Source organism: Pinus tabuliformis, chromosome J, assembly GCF_031772625.1.
Source record: "Pinus tabuliformis cultivar Carrire ecotype Pingquan chromosome J, CPIR1, whole genome shotgun sequence".
Taxonomy (NCBI): Eukaryota; Viridiplantae; Streptophyta; class Pinopsida; order Pinales; family Pinaceae; genus Pinus; species Pinus tabuliformis.
Genome location: NC_142295.1, coordinates 1,224,921,541 through 1,224,942,158, shown reverse-complemented (window position 1 = coordinate 1,224,942,158; position 20,618 = coordinate 1,224,921,541). Strand labels below are relative to the sequence as shown.

General features: G+C 38.1%; 1 protein-coding gene across 9 annotated transcripts in view; it reads right to left on the bottom strand.

Moving 5' to 3' along the window:
- The window catches only part of LOC149231548 (uncharacterized), a 303,271-nt gene that overhangs the window by 168,666 nt on the left and 113,987 nt on the right, over window positions 1-20,618 (bottom strand). For all 9 annotated transcript variants that reach the window (XR_016248077.1, XR_016248076.1, XM_089379231.1 and 6 more), the window contains one exon: window positions 9,307-9,369. Coding sequence is in view for 7 of the 9 variants with exons in the window: in XM_089379231.1 (XP_089235357.1) it covers window positions 9,307-9,369 (63 nt within the window). In the remaining 2 variants the exon portion in view is untranslated. The remainder of the gene's footprint in view (window positions 1-9,306; window positions 9,370-20,618) is intronic.

Below are 20,618 nucleotides of genomic sequence, written 5' to 3'. Positions count from 1 at the left end.
AAATCTTTTTGAATTATGCCTAATCTCTTCGTTTTGTATCTGTTTTGTTAAGGGAGGAAGGAAATTTGTCAACACTGCATCACTCCCTGTCTAGCATGATCTACAGATAATCTCATTGTTGGGTTTCCTTGGATCTTCAACATGATATCTTTTCTCTAACTCTTGATCAAGTCTGGCAAAGGTATTATCAAGCATGGGGATGGTGGCATATGATAAGTCCATTTGGAGGCTGCCACCTAGACCTGATGCCCATTTTCTTGATATGAGCATTCCCCATGAATCTAGAACATCTATCACAACAATACCCATAGTCATTATTCTATCTGTGTATGCAACTAGGAAAACTTGTAGATCTTTAATTATCCCACAAACTTCAATTCTTTTAGAATCCATTGAACATATGTTGTGATAGGGCCTAAAAACCCTTAAATTCAGTTGCTCCATGACTTTCTTGGTCATGACATTTGACGAAGCCCCTGAATCAAGCATGCAGTTGTGTAAAAGACGATTATTCACGATCAAAGAAACATAAAATGGTAGAAGATCTTCATTCCCCACATAACATTTCTACTTTTCAATACAATTTCCTCATCTTCCGAGTAGTCACTAGGCTTTTCTTCCCTTTGAGTAACTTCAATGGCACTTAGTAACTTGGCCCTTTGAGATGGTATCTTTAAAAGTTTTGTCACTGGAATAGAAACCTTTGCATTATTCACCCAATTGCCCAAGTCAAAATTCAATTCTGAAGTAGGAGGAGAAAAATTTATGTGATTATTCGGTCTTGGATATCCCTTTTGTGATAAGTCATCCCTTTGTGTTTTTCCATAGCAAGAATCTGTCCAGATGTAGGTTTTTCCCCAAAAAATTTAGTGACCTCATCAAAATATGCAATCATATTGTAAACCCCAAGATTATTAGGCCTATGGTCAATCTCTTGATTTCTCTCAAAGGTGTATATCTGATCTTTCATGGAGAACATATTGATTTGACCACTTGTCCCTCCTAACATACCACTTTCCATGATTCTCTTCACATATGGGCATGTGGCTTCTTCATGGAACTCATTACATGGCCTACAAAAAGGGGGAATCTGATCTACCATGTTGGTGGATTCCAATGGATTTGGAGGCCTATGCTCCTGTTGAGGGCCTTTATTATTTTTCCATCTATCATTTGGCCTAGTTTGGAATCTTTGCACTTGTGATCTCTCCATGGCCACCAACCTATTTTGCATGGTTTGCATTTCTTTGATGTGATTTGCTTCCATGCTCTTGATGAGTTGAGTTAATTCTTTAATAGGATCATGTGTAGTCTCTTCCTTGGCATTACCTTTGTAATCCTTTGATTTTTATGGCCCTCTATTGAAACCAGGAATTTTAGATTTTCTTAACTACTTTCTAGCCCTTTCTATCTTCAAGGCTTCAGATTGAGCTACACTTAGATTCGTAGGATCCTTCCTCCTCAACTCATAGGCAATGTCAACCCCAAAAGCATCTAGATATGAGCATAAAAGAAATTCATGAGGAGTTTTAACAATGGCAGGCATGCTTTTTACTAATTCATTGAATCTCTTGTTAAACTCCTCCATGGTTTCATTCTCATTTTTCTTCATGTTGCTAATGGCATTGATCAAATGCCTATTTTCCTTCTTCTCTCCAAACTTATCTAAAAATGCAGTCAGAATGGCTTGTAAAGAGTTACATGAGTTAGCAGGTTGCTCAGTGAGCCAATCAAGAGCATCCTCTTCTAAAGATAAAACAAAAAGCCTCATCTTCGCATCCTCATAATTAGCAATGTTACACCATTTAAAGATACAAACAGTAAAGTTTTTCACATGTGATGTAGCACTAATGGCAATGTTACCTTGAAAGGAAGGAACCTTTTCAATAGCCTTATCAGGGATATTGTGAGGATAGCCATTTATGATAGTGAAGTCACAAGGAGCAAAAAGATCATTCATGATGCTAGGCTCTACTTGTTCTTGAAAAAGCAAATGAATATCAGAAATAGCCTCTTACCCAAGACTAGCAAGAGTTCTACTATGAGAAAGTCTATTCAACCTCTCTCTAAAAACCCTTTCAGGATCAGGAGAGGGGCTATCTAGACCACTTGAATTTCTCCTAGTAGAGACTCTTGCAAAATTTGGATTGAGTGGAGTCGCCACTTAAGCAAGAATCTAAATCTAAAGTTCAAAATGTTAAAACCAAAAGTTTTGATGATTTTCCCAAGTACAAAAAGACCTGTCCCCAGCAACGGCGCCAAAGATGTTGACCCCGCCGCCTACACCTGCCTACAAGTCAGGGAAAAAAGCCTTCAACCCCACAAGGTGTGGTTGGTGGCAGGGAACTCAGAGAAGGGGTTGTCACACTAATCCCGACTCTCTGTTTGAGCTATCTCTTAGGTTAGCTAAGGGAGGTGGTCCCTAATGAAAAGTTAAGTTAAAAGATGTGAGTTTCTATGAGAGTGTTATAGTGAAAATGGATTACTTTTAAGGATTTATGGGCAAATATGAAGTGAGCAACTTGAAATAACAATGTCAATCATTAATATGATTAAAAACCATAAAACCAACGCCTTATAAGGAATTTGCTCAACACTTTAAAGATATATTTGCTCAAAGTAAAATGCAATGCTCTCAAAAGAGAAAAGAAAGTAACTCTGAAATGTAAATAAGAATTGTTAGCACAAGATATTTAAGAGACAAAATGCTTTTTAGATAATCAACTTTATAAATCAAAACATGTGAAACATATCTTGCCAAAACCCAAATTTTAGTAATTAACTTGGAAATGTAAAAGAAAGGAAGTGCTAAACCAAGACATCAATATGCAATTACTTAAAACATCAAAAGAAAACACTTGTTTGAAATGATTACAATACTTTCTTTTGGAATAGACTTTGGATATGAAAACTCAAATCATCAAGGGACGAGTAAACTAAATGTAATGGAAAATACTCCTAGTTAATTTTATTAATTAGCTCTACAGCAAGATTACAATTTAACTCTTCAATCCTCAGACTTCACCCTCGCCCAATGATATGGATCTCACAATGAGGAGTCAATAGAGGAGTAGAGGATCCTTAAGATGTCTACTTCAACCAACTTATGTTGAAGGTAAAATTTTAATGAGGCTTGGAGCCTTCCTACACTAAAATGCTTAGATGAAATGCAAATTGTGTTAATTCTCCAAATTAAAATAATGATACATGCAAATGCTTCAAAGAGATTGATTTGCAATGCCTGAAAATGAAATAGTGTTCAACATAAGTTGCAATTATAACTTCAATTGGAGGTGTTGTCGCACAGAATGTCTAAGCACCGCGACAACAGCTCAAATTAGGGGTTGTCACCCTGATCTCCAATCTCTCCGTTTAAGTTGTCTCCCTACAACAGGCTAAGGGAGGTAGACCCTATGGAAAAGTGGAATGAAGAAGAACTAGTTGGGAACCAACCAGTTCGGGAGACACAGTGAAGTGATCAAGTACTTGATTAAGATTTAACAAGACTTATAGGATTTGATTAGATTTTAAACAATTGATACCAGTGCCTTATGGAGTCAACAATCTCGCTAAGTAAATTAAGACCAAGTAACCGATTAGCAACTGCTACTTAGATGAATAACTATTTTATATGAAATGCATATCCTAAAACTAATGTGAGATGCAAGAATCTTGGTTAATTTTAGTTAAATGCCTATTTAAATGTGAACCCTTCAATCCTTTCTGTGTTGAGCCTGATTTCGTAGTAATTGGCAGAGAGAAGATCAGGAGAAGCACACTAAGATGTGATTAATGATACCTCTCCTGAAATTCTAACATACCCAGTGCCTCTGGCGCTGCAGAGAACTTTGGCTCTGACGACTGCAAGGTCACCGTTTTAAGTACTATTAAAATAGGCTTTTCAAGAAAAGAAGGATGGAGATCTATCTGTCTATCGACCAAGCTTATGCTTGGAAATAAATTTTATCTATGCAAAGTTAAGTTATATGCAAGTGCACCAAAAGATGAGATGAAGTTAGACTCGAGAATGGGAAAACACTTATGCCGCAAAAGCCCTCAATTACCCAAATGAAATGCTCGCCTTTTTTTAGATGAAGACTTAGAAAATAAACTCCTGAAGATACTACAGTTAAAACACCAGCTTATTTCAAATCTTCTTGATACAATTTAGCTCAAAGAGAACAAAAACAACTTCGCAATTTGATATCAATGTCAACAGATGCTTAAAAAAATACTCAGCTTATGAAACAAAGGATATCCATTTTATCACAATTCCATGACAGAGTACTTAATCTTCAGAAATTAATTTTTTGGACAGCAGTAAGAAAAACTTTATGATAGCAGCAATATGACAATGAAAACAGTAAGCTATCAATGATATCTTTATGCCAAAAATTTACCGAAATTTTTCCAAACTTGCCCACATGAATTATCAAAAATTTTCAGCCTGTTATGATGTGATTTCCGGAATTATATCAGATCTGATATACTTATTACAGCCAACAATTAAAACATAAAATAAGCCTAATGATGAATGCCCAACTCAAGAAATTAATTCTTTAATGTATTAGACAACTTAAGAACTGATTTTAGGCTAACCCACATGAAATTTTTCCACTGTTATATTTCAGACTTCAGAAATAGAATTATTCAGAGATAACAGTGACCCAAAATGTAGATCTAGGCCAAATTCTTGATACACATCAAACATAAATGACTTATTAATGTATTTAGCAATTTTTTAGTTAATTTCAAACCACATAGATATGTTTTTCACCACTATTAGAAAAGTATATGACTGTTGTAGCAAATAGTGAGAAAAAAGGTAGTTTAGAGATCAAACCCTTAGGCCCTAAGCCTTGAAGATCACTTGCCCAAGTTGCCCAAAATTTTTATATACCTAAAACAAAAAAATTTACCAAATTTTCTGCAAAAACCCACCAATGATTAGCTTCAAAAAATCAAGTATTCAAATCAGAAATGGAGCAAGGGGAATCTAGGCCCAATAGAACTAGCGTTGGGCTAGGAGAAGGCAGATCTGGGCTTAGGAGCCCCAAAACTTGAAAACCTTGTTTTAAAAAAATTATTTTGCTTCAGATCTTCAGATTTATTGCAAAATCTTTAATGGTTGACCTTATAAAAAGATTTGGGATAAGATATTGCCCTCCAGGGCCTAGATCTATCTCAAAACCCCCAGATCTGCTTGAAAAATCTCAGATCTGAAGATTTACTTGGCTGATTTCTCAGATCTATTCCTGCAAACAATCTTTGAGCCCAGATCTTGCCCTCCAAGGTCTAGATCTAGCTTAGATCTTAAGATTTTCTTGGTTGATTTCTCAGATCTATTTCTGCACAAGTTTAGAGAGAAAAACCCAATACCCAATATGTACAAAAAAGAGAAAATCCAAAAAACCCAAGTTTAAAATTCAAAATTATGTTACAAAATTTCAGATCTACACAAGTAAATAAGAAATCTATACAAATCTATACAAATAATTTACAAATCTATCAGATCTGAGAAGTATGAGTCTAACTCTGCTCCCAGATCTGATAATATAAGGCTTGTAATAGCCAGATCTATCAAAATTTCCACAAAATATTTAAAATATTTTGAAATTTTAGAGAGTTATTAGCCCAAAAACACCCTGCAAAAAAAAGATTATTGTTAGATAAATCCTGAGGCTTATATGAAGTAGGCTCTTCAAAAAATATGTGTTGAGAGTTGGCTGGTCCAACCGAGAACTATCCCCAAACACTCAATGAGAACCTAAGAGATCTTCTGCAAACACTAGATCAACCATCAAATCAAGTAGAGAAATAAAACAACAATAAAATTCTGAAGAAATAGAGATACCTGCTACTTCAATCAAAATTAAAAATGTTACCCTAGATCCAACAAACTGAATAAGATACCTGTATTCAGATTATTCTAAGAGAGCTATTGATTGATAGTCTTCACATAATATTAAGCAGAAATTAAAACAATGTTACCATCAATTCAGGAAGAGGAACACTACAACACGTTGAAACCCCAAAGACTTTTGCATTAATTCAAAAAAATATACAAGAGAACTTGAGAGCTTAGTACACGATCCAGAGATCGGATCATCTCAACTAACAACTGACCTCCTATTTAAAGATAAATCTTCCAATGGCTAGTTCGAGTGATTCTTGTCAAAGTAATCTCGACTATTGATGAGGATCAAAATTTCTTTTAATCTCATCCGTCGAAATTTTAATTATTGAGGAAATTTCGAATTTTTCAATTAAATGCATTTTAATTAATACAAAATTTTTAATATTTGAATTAATTTCCTCAAAAATTTGATTTTGACTTAACCCATGGATCAAAGGCTTAAAATTTAGCAAAATAATCAATTAACCTTAGTCCCTGAACCTCTTTAAAATTTAATTTTTAAAGGACCCACGAATTTTGCCTTTGGAAAATTTAAATTTACCTAGGACCTATAATTAATTAAATTTCTGGCTTAGGATTTTAATTAATTTTGGCCAGAAAATTTAATTAATTAACCTATGAGGGGATAAATTATTTTTCTAACCCTCAAAACACTTTACATCATGAGTTTTTTCATTTTTTACATCTCAAGGGGGAAAATCCATTTGAAATAGACCCTCACAAACTATCCATTTCTGCAACACAAATATAATCTAGCAGACTAAGCAATTTGTAATAAAATAACCTAACCAAATAGTTAAAATTATTCTCAAATCACTTTTACAGAGACTCGATCTATAACACTAGGACTCCCCTAAGATCCCAGTGACAAAATCCACTCCGGCTTTGGGGTAAGGCTGAAGGAAAACTCTGCCGACCATCCGAGAATGGATCGGTGAGACAAAAAACCTCCCGAAATGTAGATCGTCACCAGAAAAGTAGGTTTACCTAGGTGATTACATACACGACACTGATCTACTGGGATTATTTACATCAAACACATGTAGAATGGGTTTACATTATAACATGATCCTCAGGTTGACGATAATATTTGGATGGCAGGAACACATCGATCAGGCGCTATTCCAATTGCAAAAAAAGGGGTGTACTGCTATGGGTCGTTGACACGTAGTGGTCAACATCTGGCTCTACTTGGGGACACGTTGTTGCATTGGAGGAATGTGAGAATCCAGAATTTGCATCCACGCAACACACAACAAAACATAAGTAGCGTCCATCCAAAAATCATCATATAACATTAAGCATAGGAAAGATATAAGCTCTTCATTTATTAACTAGTCTAACAATATGAAAAACCAAATCTAACTACAAAATGAAATACTGAAATAACAGGCCATAAAGTTAGAAATACAATACAAAGATGCCCCATGGCATCAGATGCATTCAATATAGTGCACACTGAGCATTTGCCTGCTTTCAGGCATTTAATTTAAATACATGATTTTTAAACTCAATAAGCTAAATTAAATTAACTAAATTACTACCTAACCAGCTAAACTAACTAAATTACTAAGTTACTTACCTCTGCAGGCTTGCTCCTCGCTCCTTGGCACTTGCTCCTCGCTCCTCAGCACTTGCTCCTCGCTCCTTTGCTCTTGCTCCAGCTCCAAACTCAAGCTCAATGAAGTAACAATGAATATTTTTTTGGCCCATTGGCCTTTTAAAACCAAAAAAAAAAATTAAAAATTTAATTTTTTTTGGGTCCGCGGAATTTTTTTCCGCCGACCCGCTCCCGGCCCCGCGCGAATCGCTCCCGGAGCGATTTTTAATGCCCGGGAGCGATCGGGGAGCGGGGGTTAAAAATCGCTCCGGGAACGTCGGAGCGATCGCTCCCTAAGTCGATTCTGAACAGACCAGGGAGCGCAAATTTTTTTGAGGGAGCGCGCTCCCGAGCCGCTCCCGCTTGGAGCGCGATTCGGGAGCAGGTTCGAGGGGGGGGGGGCGCTCCCCCGCAACATAGGGTGGTAGAGTACCCAATCTCTACAAGCTTGTCATTCAAGTGCTCAGCCAAATATGTAGCTCCTCCGGATGCCTATGCAACTGGAATGTATTTGAAAAATACACACCAAGAAGCACAACAGTCAACAGGTTAAAAAAATTCCAAATAATTTTTTGAATTCATTAAATAATAAAAAAAAAATTATTATTTTTATAAATATTAATTTATAATTTATGACCCTCGTACAAGTTGGAGTCACAGTGTCTTAATGACATGGTCTATGTCTACTACAATATTTGAATGTGGGTGAGGCAACTTAAGAGGATACCTGACATGGGAGGCCATCTCATTGGATGAGATTGACACCACTTTTGCATGGAGGGTTGAGGCCAAGAGGCCTATCATGGAAACGGCTCCTGATTGATTAGAGGAGGTAGTGGAAAGGGTAGCAGTTGCAAGGGAGGAGGAGGAGGAGCAACAGGAGGAGGTGACACCACCTACCATAGTCACTAGTATAGGACGTGGTCTACCTCCTTTGGCTCCTAGTTCTTCAGCTTCTAGAGGACATCAGAGTGAAATGCCAGCCCGAAGGCCTTCTTCATTTAGAAGGAAAGCCATTAAATTTTCTTGCAAGAGGGGCAAAGGAAATCATTAGTTACTTAGCGGTTCATTTCATTGTATATGAATCATGATATGAAATACATTATTATGTTTTTTGTTGATATTTTGAGGTTGAGTCAGGACTCAGGATTCAAGACATGATTCACTATTATGTGTGATGTAGCACTAGACATATTACGCACCTTATATATTAGTTCTCTTTTCATATTTATGTGTCAATGCATTTATTTTATGTCATCGATGCTTTAGATACTAAAAAAATGGAAAAAATGAAATTTTTTGTATTTTTTTTATTTTGCCGATTTTTTGTCTATTTTGTCTATTTTTACCATTTTTTACAATTTTTTCTTTTTTCCGGACCCTTGCTGATTTAATCCTAATTGCCATCAAGTTATGTAACCTCTTCATCTCTGTCACATACATTCAATGTAAAAGAGAAACAGGAATTAAAAAAGATATCAAGTAAATTTTCTTCCTATATTTATTTTTTTCTTTCTACATTTCCTGTGTGGCCAAATCTAATAATATGTCTCCTATATTTCTTTTTTCCAAATGCTTATTCTATTTTATGCATTCTAAACGGTAAATCCTAGTAATTTTATTTAATCAAAACAATCAAATAAATTCCACGTATGGTAAGTTCATGGAAAAACTATCTTATGGGAAAAAGTTCATGACAAATGAACAAGTCCAAGACAAAGTTTCAAAAAGTCCAATACAGTAAAGAATACACATAAACGCAGTCTCAACAAAGTAATCAACTACCAACCAGGAATTTGATTGACACATGCTGCGAGCCTGTTGGATATGATGCTATTTGCTAATTCCTTTCCTGCATCCACAACGATTGATCTTAATCAGATAACTAAACCCATAGCACGATTATTGATCTTTAATTAGATAACTAAAATTGTAGAAATTGCAATCTCCTTGTCCGTGAATAATTAATGTAGCTGAGGAAATAAAATGCTCCCAACACAGTTATATACAGTGACAAAAAAAAGCATAATTTCGAAGAAAATTAAAACAAAAAAAAAAGTATTCTAGTGAATCGACAAACAGCCTACAATTTGATGCTTAACTCCACATAAAACACTTTCAGAAAACTAATAAAAAGCAGGTGATCATTTACAGTAAAATTTAGCCTTACAACGCAAAAAAGCATCCATCATAAGCTGCGTAATGATCATTTTTTTCAAAATAACTCTAACTCAAGAAAACATGATATACACTAAAATGGAAATGTAATTTAAAAAAAAGTGTATAAAATGATATCTTACTTCAAGTTATACCGTACTGAATATACAATGACTGCAAAGTACAGTCAATCAACCCTCATCAAAGTGATCAATTCACCAAAACAATAAAATAATATACCAAGACGTATATCTGCCAATAAGCAGCCAAATGTCAAACAAAATGAGATAAGAGTTTACAGTTGTCATTGAAATGGGCTTGGCTATATTCCATGCTTTTGATTGATGAACCGCCCTCTTGGTATATATTTGATGAGATGCTTGCTACCTGTAACCTCATGATTCATCTTAGCATCATGGTGCTGCTCTTGATATACTTGCTCCACTGTGCACATTTGTATGGGAAATCTAGACCTTTTATTGCTAATGACACGGTTCTTGTATGGAGCACCCTAGTGATTTTGATGGATCATAGTGGCATGGCATGCTTTTAGTGGATGGTAGTCTAATATAATAGAGCACTTCTCAAGCACAACTTTCTGTATGTTGTTCTAGTCATCACATGACTAGGTGATGGGACATGGTTCAAACATCATTGGTGATACATGATGCATAGATGATAAGCACCCTAGCACTCTAGGCCATACTTTACATGTGCATTACACCTTGGTATGAGTGTCATTACACTTCTCGAGAGTGCTTAGCATATGAACCCATTTTCATATGGTTCCAAGCATTTCAATGGTTTATTTGTGGCTTGAGATTCCTAGGCTGAGCACCCTAGCCTAGTAGGGTGTTTTTGTTGGAGAACGCAATATGGCAGCTATTAATTCAATTTCTCCTTAATCATAATAATTGCTAGTGAATTTTATTTATCTTCTTTTGTTTCTTTATTAGATATTCTTCATCAAACACTTATCAAGTGCAAGAACAATAAAAACAATGGACACAGAAATTAGGCTCCAAGCTAAGGCAAAACCCCTCTAAGGGGAAAACCCAGAAAATATCTTCTTTTCTTATAGAATCTGCTTCAAATGAGAAAACCAAGACCCAAAATCAAGGCCAAAGCCTCCTCTAGCACCAAGTCAAACCAATTCAACAAGAAGCCCTTTCAATTAGGTCAAAGTCAAACCAATTCAACAAGAGTCAAACCTTTCCAGAACTATGCCAAACACAGAATTTTAGCCCCCAGCTTCAAGATTTCAGACCTGCAGTAGGTTTGCAACTTCAGCCCCCACAGCATCTCAGTATCTTCGCATGTGAGAGAAATTAGGGCAAAACCTTGACCAAAAACTCATTTTTCTTCCTTCTTGCTCCAGCTTCTTTTCTTCTTGCCTTTCTAGACTTCCTCTTTGGAGTTCGCACCTTAAATCTATTGAAAAATACAACTAGGTTAAGTCTTCATAATGGCATATGTAATCATGATTTTATGTATTTAATGAAAAGAGGAAACCAAATTTATTATTTGTGTTCTTGAGGCATAGTTTTCGAGCTGAAGGAAAATTTATTTTAAGGTCAGGCACCCATTGAGTGCTTCTAGGTTCGTCATAAAGTCAATTGAGTCATTGTCATGTATTGAAGACCCATTTGGGCATGTTACATATTGTAAAGAAAAAATTATTGAGTCAAAAGACCCTCCAAGACCTCGTCATGGCACAAAGATCAAGTCAGCCTACATGAAGGGACAAGTCGGCCTCAAGATAGCAACTTGTACCCCTCTCAAGCCTATAAATAAGAAGGAATTCGACTTCATTTGCTCACTCACTCAAGCAAGTTCGATCTCCTCAAGATAGAAGCTGGAAAAGGACAAAAAGGAAGTAGAAGATCAATATCGAAGTTTTTGGGCCTCTCTTTCTCTCTCTCCCTTTCGTTAGGGTTCCTACAGTTTCTAGGCTAGACGAAATTTTGAAGTTGTTATGAAGCTGTAACGTCGAAATTGTGAAGCTACAAGGTCGGAGCTGTGAAGCTGCAAGGTCGAAGCTGTGAAGCTACCTCTAGGTCGAAGCTGTGAAGCTACGTCGAAGCTATGAAGCTGCCTCTAGATTGAAGTTGTGAAGTTGTTAGGTCGAAGTTGTTGAAGTTGCATCAAGGTCGAAGTTGTGAAGCTATTAGGTCGAAGTTGCTCAAGCTGCTAGGTCGAAGTTGCAAAAATTGTTGTTGGGGTCGAAGTTGCCAGAGAAGTTGTTGGAAGGTCGAAGTTTGTCGCTGGAAAGAAAGCCCATCAAGAAGGAAGAATGACTTGGTCTTGGAGGGTTGTTAAGTTTAGGTATGTTCTATGCTTAGAACAATTTATTTCAATTTTCACAGTTAGCTCAATATCTTTTCCAAATTAGCAATCACATCAGCATTAAAGTAAACTGCAGATAGAACATAAACATAAATCGCAGAAGACAAGCCAAGACAAGAGGACACAAGATGTGGCGCTAGCCAAGGACAAACCCTAATGTGGGGAAACCCTTGATCAATTCTTCTTATATGTTCTTCAATAGTTCAGCAGAGAGAGAGAGAGAGAGATAGTACGTTTACAACAGAAGTCAACACTTTGACTTATCTAGATAACAGCATAGATCATCTCTAAGAAGATGATACATGAGATCAGTTGAAGACATGCTACTTCAACTAATTCTCCAAGGTGACTCCTTCACCTATCGTTGTGTTGCATTTCGTCATCATGTTGCACCCATCATCACTATGCTGCATCTCATCACACTTCATTAATCATGACTGTACCCATCACTGTACTGCATTATGTGCCATTGCTGCACCATGTTGCCATCCTGACGTATGTGTTGGCTACACCTTGCTTGCTTGTTGTCCCTTGCTTGCTTGTTGTCCATAGCATGCTTGTTGTCCTTAGCATGCTTGTGTTGCATGCTAGTTGTCCCTTGCATGCTAGCTGTAACATTGCATGCTTGGTGTATTTGTCGCTAAGTACCATACAACTCTCCCAATGTTAGTTAGTTGTCCCTTGCATGCTGCTCTCCTTCAGAGACAGATGCTCCGGCTGTTTCGGCAGTTTCGGTTGTTCCCGACAGTTCTGGCAGTTCCAGTTGTTCCCAGCAGTTCCGACAGTCCCAGCAATTCTGGCTTTTCCAGCAGTTCCAGCATTTCCGACTTTTCTGGCAATTCTAGCTTTTCCGGCTTTCCCGTAGTTCCGACTTTTCCGGCTTTTCTGTATTTTCCGGCAGTTCTGGCTTTTCCAGCAGTTCCGGCTTTTCCGGCAGTTCCAGCTTTTCCGACTTTCTGCCCTTTGGATCAGGGCAACGTTATTCCTTATGATCTCTCCTCCTACTAAAACCCAAATACAAGTAGAGAGAGGAGGAGATCCCAAGTGTGTAGAAATGGCTTGAAGGCCACCTCTATTTATACTAAAACGTTGAGCACATGCAGGGTTTATTTGGTTGTTGGCCGACCTTGACGAATTGTCTTATAACGCAAATAAATTCATAACTCCATGAATACTTACCGGAATCGAATGATCTTTCGATCAATCCTACACCTCTCGATGAGAGGGATCCAAGAAAAATATCAGCTACCATAAATAAGATGACCCACATGGAGTTTCGCCCTAGTTGCCAATTTTAACACTCCCTCTCAACTAGGGAGAACTCCATCCGTTGATCCATATGTCTGACTGTACTATCTCTGCCATCAATGCCCTGCACTGCTCTGATCTACTAAGCTCTGCTCTACTCTACTTTGCTCTGCTCTGCTAAACCATGAAGAAGAAGAATTGATCGAGAATGTCTCATACCATTCTCTACAGACCCGAAGTCAGTTTCATCTGAAGAGAGTGTGTCATATCACTCTTACTGACCCGAAGTCAGTTTTATTGATCCCAGATCAATGTCACAAGAAAGTGTCTCAATCCACTCATACTGATCCCAGATCAGTTTCATTGATCACAGATCAATGTCACAAGAGAGAGTCTCAAACCACTCATACTGATGCCAGATCAGTTTCATTGATCCCAGATCAATGGAGGTCATCCTAGCATAGGGAGTACGGTAGATACAGCGATGCGTCCATCGATAGTACTACTATGGTCCCTATCCTCATTTCCCTGCTCATTGATCAGATGAGAGGTACTTCCCATGAGTCCCAGACTGAATGGGTAGGATGCCTCGACAGGAGAACTAATCATCCTATCCACAGGAGAACGAATCATCCTGTCAGTGGATGCCACGGAGAACTAATCATCCTGGCCCACAGGAGAACTAATCATCCTGTTCCACAGTCGCCACGGAGAACAAATCATCCTAGCCCACAGGAGAACTAATCATCCTGTTCCATAGTCGCCATGGAAAACAAATCATCCTGGCCCACAGAAGAACTAATCATCCTGTTCCACAGTTGCCACGGGAGAACTAATCATCCCGGCCCACAGGAGAACTAATCATTCTGTTCCATAGTTGCCACAAGAGAACTAATCATCCCGGCCCACAGGAGAACTAATCATCCTATTCCACAGTCGCCACAGGGTATCACAGGGGAAGGTTGAACCTGTCATCTTGTACATAGCGCACCACTAGGGGAGGGTGAGTCGCCCTGTGGTCGTATGTTGCTCCAGTAAGTACCCCAAGCCCCCCAGAGCTCCTAGAGCTCAATGCATGCAACATGCAAGACCCTTATAAGGTCTCTCAATGACTCCAAGTCGTTCGAGAAAGTCACAGATTTGACCTTTCCCCGGGGCTTTGACAAAATGTCTGCGACCTGTACATCAATCTCAATGCGATGGAGCCTCCTCGCTCATCGACTTACCATATCCCAGATAAGGCAGTATCTGATGTCTATCTGCTGGAGCAATCATCGAATACGAGATTCCTCAATAATCGAATCCCCCCTCAGGTTGTCACAGAGAATCACAGTGGTATTCATCATGTGTACAAATAACTCACTTAAGAGCTACTGCAACCATGCAGCTTCACACGAGATCATACTCGTAACTATGTATTTGGTCTTGGTGGTGCTTATAGCAACCGACTTCTGCTTCCTGCTCATTCATGATATCAAAGCAGAATCCAAAGACAACCAGCGCTGAGACGTGCTCTAGTGATCCTCCACACTCCCTGCCCAGTCAGCATTCGAATAATCATGCAGTTTCATATTTCCGGCAGTGTATCTCAATCCATGAGAGATTGTGCCCCAAAGATATCTCAGAAGATTCTTGGCACCAATCCAGTGAGGCTCAACCAAATATGAGCTCACCATGCTAATTGCAAAACATATGTCTGGATGAAAGTTCACCAAGAACATCAACGCAAATGAGTTTATGAAACTCAGAGGCATTTCCCAAATCTGGTCCGACATCACTACCATATAACTTCTGAAAGTTAAGATCCTCAAGGTAGTCACAGGCTTGCAGTTTATCATTCCACATCCAGAATCCAACTCCCTCTTACTTCTACAAATGAGAGGGTATGCACTTGTCAGAAATAGGTCATTCTCGTAATGTGCCAGTATATCATTCACAACATTTGGGTAATGGTTTGGATCGGTTTCACTCCTAGTGAATCTCAGCTTCATCAAACAGCTATCAATCCTCTCATACTACGCCCAAGGCGTTTTGCTTCAAGCCATAGAGGGCTTTCTTCCACCTATATACATGAGATTCTCGATCATGAATCTCAAAATCCTCGGGTTGTTCCAAACCTGTGGACCTGTTGCATGAGGGGAATGGTCCCCTTATAAGATTTTCCTTCAATACATCTCAGACATGTACCTTCATGCTCTTCTTGAATTCAAGCATCCCTATCACCATCTGACTCACATCAGGTAGGGCCCCATAGGTAGACCTCTGGTGTTATAGATGCGATATGTCAATTGACATGATCCCCAATGGACCATCCTGTAACTTGATACAAATTGCCAACCCTGAACCCATGAGAAAAAGCATCTTTGAAAATTCTATTTTTTTTTTAACACGTACCTTTCCATCGATGAATGCCACCCTAAAACCTTTGACTTCCATTTCTGAGATGGACACCAGGTTCTTCTTGCGATCAAGTACATAAAAGAGATTATGTAAATGAATCAAGTTACCCTCATTCAATTAAGGGGTGACATTCCCTACACTCTTTCCGGGATAGGTGGTATCGGCTCCAAGTATAATCCCACGATTGTTTCCATCTCTACCAAATTAGAGAGTGCACCTTTCTATCAGATGAAGTGCCTTGAAGCACTACAATCAATAAGCCAGATTCCCAAAGAATTTGAAGGAGAGGGCCAATACAAGAGAACGCTTCTTTATCTTATCAAAAACAACATTTGATTCTTCATATCTGGGGTTCTTTGCTTTCTCTAAAGAGTCGACCGTTTCCTTGATGACATGCATTACCTGTCATTCCTCTGATCATTGAAGATTTCCCTGGAATGATTGTTATCATCATCAAGTGATGTGTCCCTACCTCAAACACTCCTTCGCATAATGGCCGAACTTATTACAACCAAGGCATCTGCCTTTCCTTCCACCCTTAGATCCGGACTTCCCATTGAAGTGATCTTTAGGTAGGCCATCAGAAACTTCTACTACGCCATTCTGATAATATTCTCTGCTTCGACTTCACCCTTGGTGAATTTGAAGAGGGATGAGGAATCCATTGATCCTTTTTTCCTTTCCCAACTGTCTTCGGTGATTTCTCTTTCACTCTTGCTTGGGCATTGTCTTCACCTCAGTTCTCATACCATGTTAAGTTTAGGTATGTTCTATGCTGAGAGCAATTTATTTCACAGTTAGCTCAATATCTTTCCCAGATTAGCAATCACATCAGCATTAAAGTAAACTGCAGATAGAACATAAACATAAATCGCAGAAGACAAGCCAAGACAAGAGGACACAAGATGTGGCGCTAGCCAGGGACAAACCCCAATTTGGGGAAACCCTTGATCAATTCTTCTTATATGTTCTTCAATAGTTCAACAGAAAGAGAGAGAGAGATAGTACGTTTACAACAGAGGTCAACACTTTGACTTATCTAGATAAGAGCATATATCATCTCTAAGAAGATGATACGTGAGATCAGTTGAAGACATGCTGCTTCAATTAAATCTCCAAGGTGACTCCTTCACCTATTGTTGTGCTGCATTTCGTCATCATGTTGCACCTCTCTGCGCTGCACCATGCTGCACCCATCATCACTATGCTGCATCTCATCACGCTTCATTAATCATGACTGTACCCATCACTGTACTGCATTATGTGCCATTGTTGCACCATGTTGCCATCCTAACCTATGTGTTGGCTGCACATTGCTTGCTTGTTGTCCCTAGCATGCTTGTTGTCCTTAGCATGCTTGTTGTTACATGCTAGTTGTCTCTTGCAAGCTAGCTGTAACATTGCATGCTTGGTGTATTTGCTGCTAAGTACCATACAATTGTCCCAATGTTAGTTAGTTGTCCCTTGCATGATGCTCTCCTTCGGAGACAGACGCTCTTGCTGTTTCGGCAGTTCCTGGCAATTCCAGCTGTTCCCGGCAGTTCTGGCAATTCCGGTTGTTCCCGGCAGTTCAGGCAATCCTGGCAGTTCCGGCTTTCTGGCAATTCCGACTTTTCCGGCAGTTCCGACTTTTCTAGCTTTTCTGGCAATTCCGGCTTTTCCGGCATTTCCGGCTTTTTCGGCAGTTTCGGCTTTTCCGGCTTTCTGCCCTCTGGATCAGGGCAACATTATTCCTTAGGATCTCTCCTCCTACTAAAACCCAAAGACAAGTAGAGAGAGGAGGAGATCCCAAGTGTGTTGAAATGACTTGAAGGCCACCTCTATTTATACTAAAACGTTGAGCACATGTGGGGTTTATTTGGTTGCTGGCCGACCTTGACGAATTGTCTTATAACGCAGATAAATTCATAACTCCATGAATACTTATCGGAATCGGATGATCTTTAGATCAATCCTACACCTCTCGATGAAAGGGATCCAAGAAAAATATCAGCTACCATAAATAAGATGACCCGCATGGAGTTTGGCCCTAGTTGCCAATTTTAACAAAGGTCTTGGTCAAGGTTTATTGGTCTTGCGAGTCATCAATTGAAGTTCTATAAGAAGAAAAGGATTCTAGTGGGTTTTCCTCTCAGTTGGAAAGGTTTTGGCCCTAGTTGATCACCTATATTTTGTGTCCTATTGTCTCATTATCCTTTATGATTTGGTAGTTGTTTGATGATGGAGAACACTTATAATAATAAAAGAAAGAAGAATTTAATCAAGTAAAGTAAAAATACATCACAAGCAGTTGTCAGAAATAAGAGAAATCACCTACACTTGTTGCTCCCTAGATTTCTCAACATGGTATCGGAGCTAAGGTGACTACAACAAGGAAGGGCAACACAAAGAAGGATACTCGAGGGCCAAAGTATAAAGAGATCATCTTGGAAACATCAAGAGCATCAATCATCAAGAAGGACTAACCCTCTCATCATATTGAAAGGGAATAATTAAGAGCATCAAAGAAGACCTCAAAACCTTATCTCATCCAAAGAAAGGTTCCACACTTGAAGCGTTCTTGGGAATCTCACACTTTCTACAATCATTATCACAAGGAAGGAAGAGTGAAGCACTTTTGGGTCTGTTTTTCTGGGCTATATTCTCCACACGTGCGAAGTATTAAGACATCCTTCTGTAGCAGCAAGTATCAAATTGCATCCACCATCAAGGATCAATTTATGTGCCAAGAAAGGTCTCCTTTGCAAGTCGAAATAACAAGAAAAATAATTCAATTCAAGCAAAGTAGAAAGGAGGCAAATTTGTCAATCTTCAAGCCACATGTATGATCTAAGGTTAGGTTGTGTTGTTGCACAAAGTGTCCAAGCACCGCGACAACGCTCAGAGTAAGGATTGTCACTCTAATCCTTACTCACTCTGTTTAGACTCTCCTAGACAAGTCAAGGGGGGTACTCCCTAGGGTGAATGAATGATGGTAGCCTGTGAAACACGGGCTCTAGGAGACTTAAAGATGAATAACTTGATAAATGTGAAACAAGTCCTAGTTAACCGAGATGGATAGATCAAACAATTACGACAAATACAACCACAAGATAGAAATGATTTTAGACCAGTGCCTTAATATTCAGTTAACCATAAGCCAAATGAAAACAAATTATCCAGAGAAATTTGTAAATGTAATAGAAGTGACGATCATGAACAATTATATCAAAACCTTAGCACACAAAAATATTTTAGCAATTAAATTTCGAAAAATTTAAATACCATGAAGAATTATGAAATTTAAATGCTAAGCAATTCACAATCCAAAAATTTTAAATGATTTTTCTTTAATGACCCAGATCTAGAAAGATTTGTCATTCTCCTATAGTCAATCTTTAGAGACGATTTAAAAATTATTAAGCGTGTTTGACTATAGAGAAATAAAAATGCCAATACCACAAAATTATTTCCTTTAGATTTTACCCCTAACACAAAAAGAAACTAAGAAGGAACTTTAAATTAAAATTTTAATTATTCCTTAGGCAATTTTTAATGTGCTAAGTTTATGAAGCAAATTTAATGTGGCAAATGATCAAAAAGAAAATTTAATGTGCCAAAAATAAAGAAATCAAAAGGCTTTAATAAGCTAAATTTTTAATGGGCCAAAGGCCACATAAAATTTTAAATTTTTAAATGTGACAACATAAGTTCCCCTTTTGATTTAATTCCTTCGCAATTTCAAAGTCACAAAAAATAAATTTGAAAAAAAAAAAAAAATTAGTTTTTAATTTTTTTTAAACAAAATCAAAATCAAAATAGGAAATCAAAACATAAAAATAAAAATCAAAGACATAAGTTAAAATATATGTATATATATATAGATTTCTTTTAAGTTTAAATCAAAACAAAAAAAATTAATGAAATGTAAATAAAACGAAAAAGCAACAAAAATAAAATCGAATTTGTTTTTAAAGGAAAAGTCTAACCCTAACCCAAAGAAAAAACAAAGATAAATTAAATAAAACCAATGAAGTTGGATGTTTATTTTTTGTAGGTCGAGAGGAGAGGCAGTAGCAAGAGCTTCGAGCTCGGGCAATAGAGAGGAGATGGACACGGGCAGCACGCAAGAGGGAAGAACGAAAGATGAAGGTTTAGCTTGCAGGTCTGCAGATTAGGAAGGGATGAGGGAGCAATTGCAGGCAACGAAGAAGGGATTGTAAGAAGGACGGGTGGAGGAGAGATGACAGGTTGAGGAGCCACGGGGAAGAGGAAGGCATCATACTCTTTTTGTATCACTTCTTTCCATTCATCATGAGAAGAGGCTTCTTTGAAGGAAGTTGGTTCAAAATCTGTAGACAAATTCATTTCACAATCATAAGAAACATCCATATCAACGGGTGAATCAGAATTGTCTACATCACCTTCATTCTGTCTGGTTGAACTTCTTGTTCATGTATTTCCAACCTCATTAGGACGAACACTTTCAAGTGTATTTGTCATCCATTTTGGAGGACCTTTCTAAGATGGCCCAGGCTGCTCAGTTGACTGAGCTGAGGATAAATCAAGGTTGAGTCTCCCAATTCTGTCAATCACATCACTTAAAGTGTCATCAATGGCTAGTGCTTGATGTGCGCGAGAGAGCGCTTCAGAAGAAGATTCCACAGATTGATCCAGTATAGGAATCCCCCCTTCAATATGTGGAATCTCATTATCAAATTCTTGAAAAGACTTGGCATGTTTGAATCTATCCAAGTGATCAAGCTGCCGCTCAACAACATTGTCAGCCTTGGAAGATTCAATAAAGATCACATCTCTAGACACTACAAACTTCTTATTAACTTCATCATAGAGACAGTATGCTTTGGAAGTATTTGAATACCCCAAGAAGATACACTTACGACTCCTTGCGCCAAGTTTGTTTCTTTGTTCCTGAGGTATCAAGGCATAACATGTGGAACCAAAGACGTT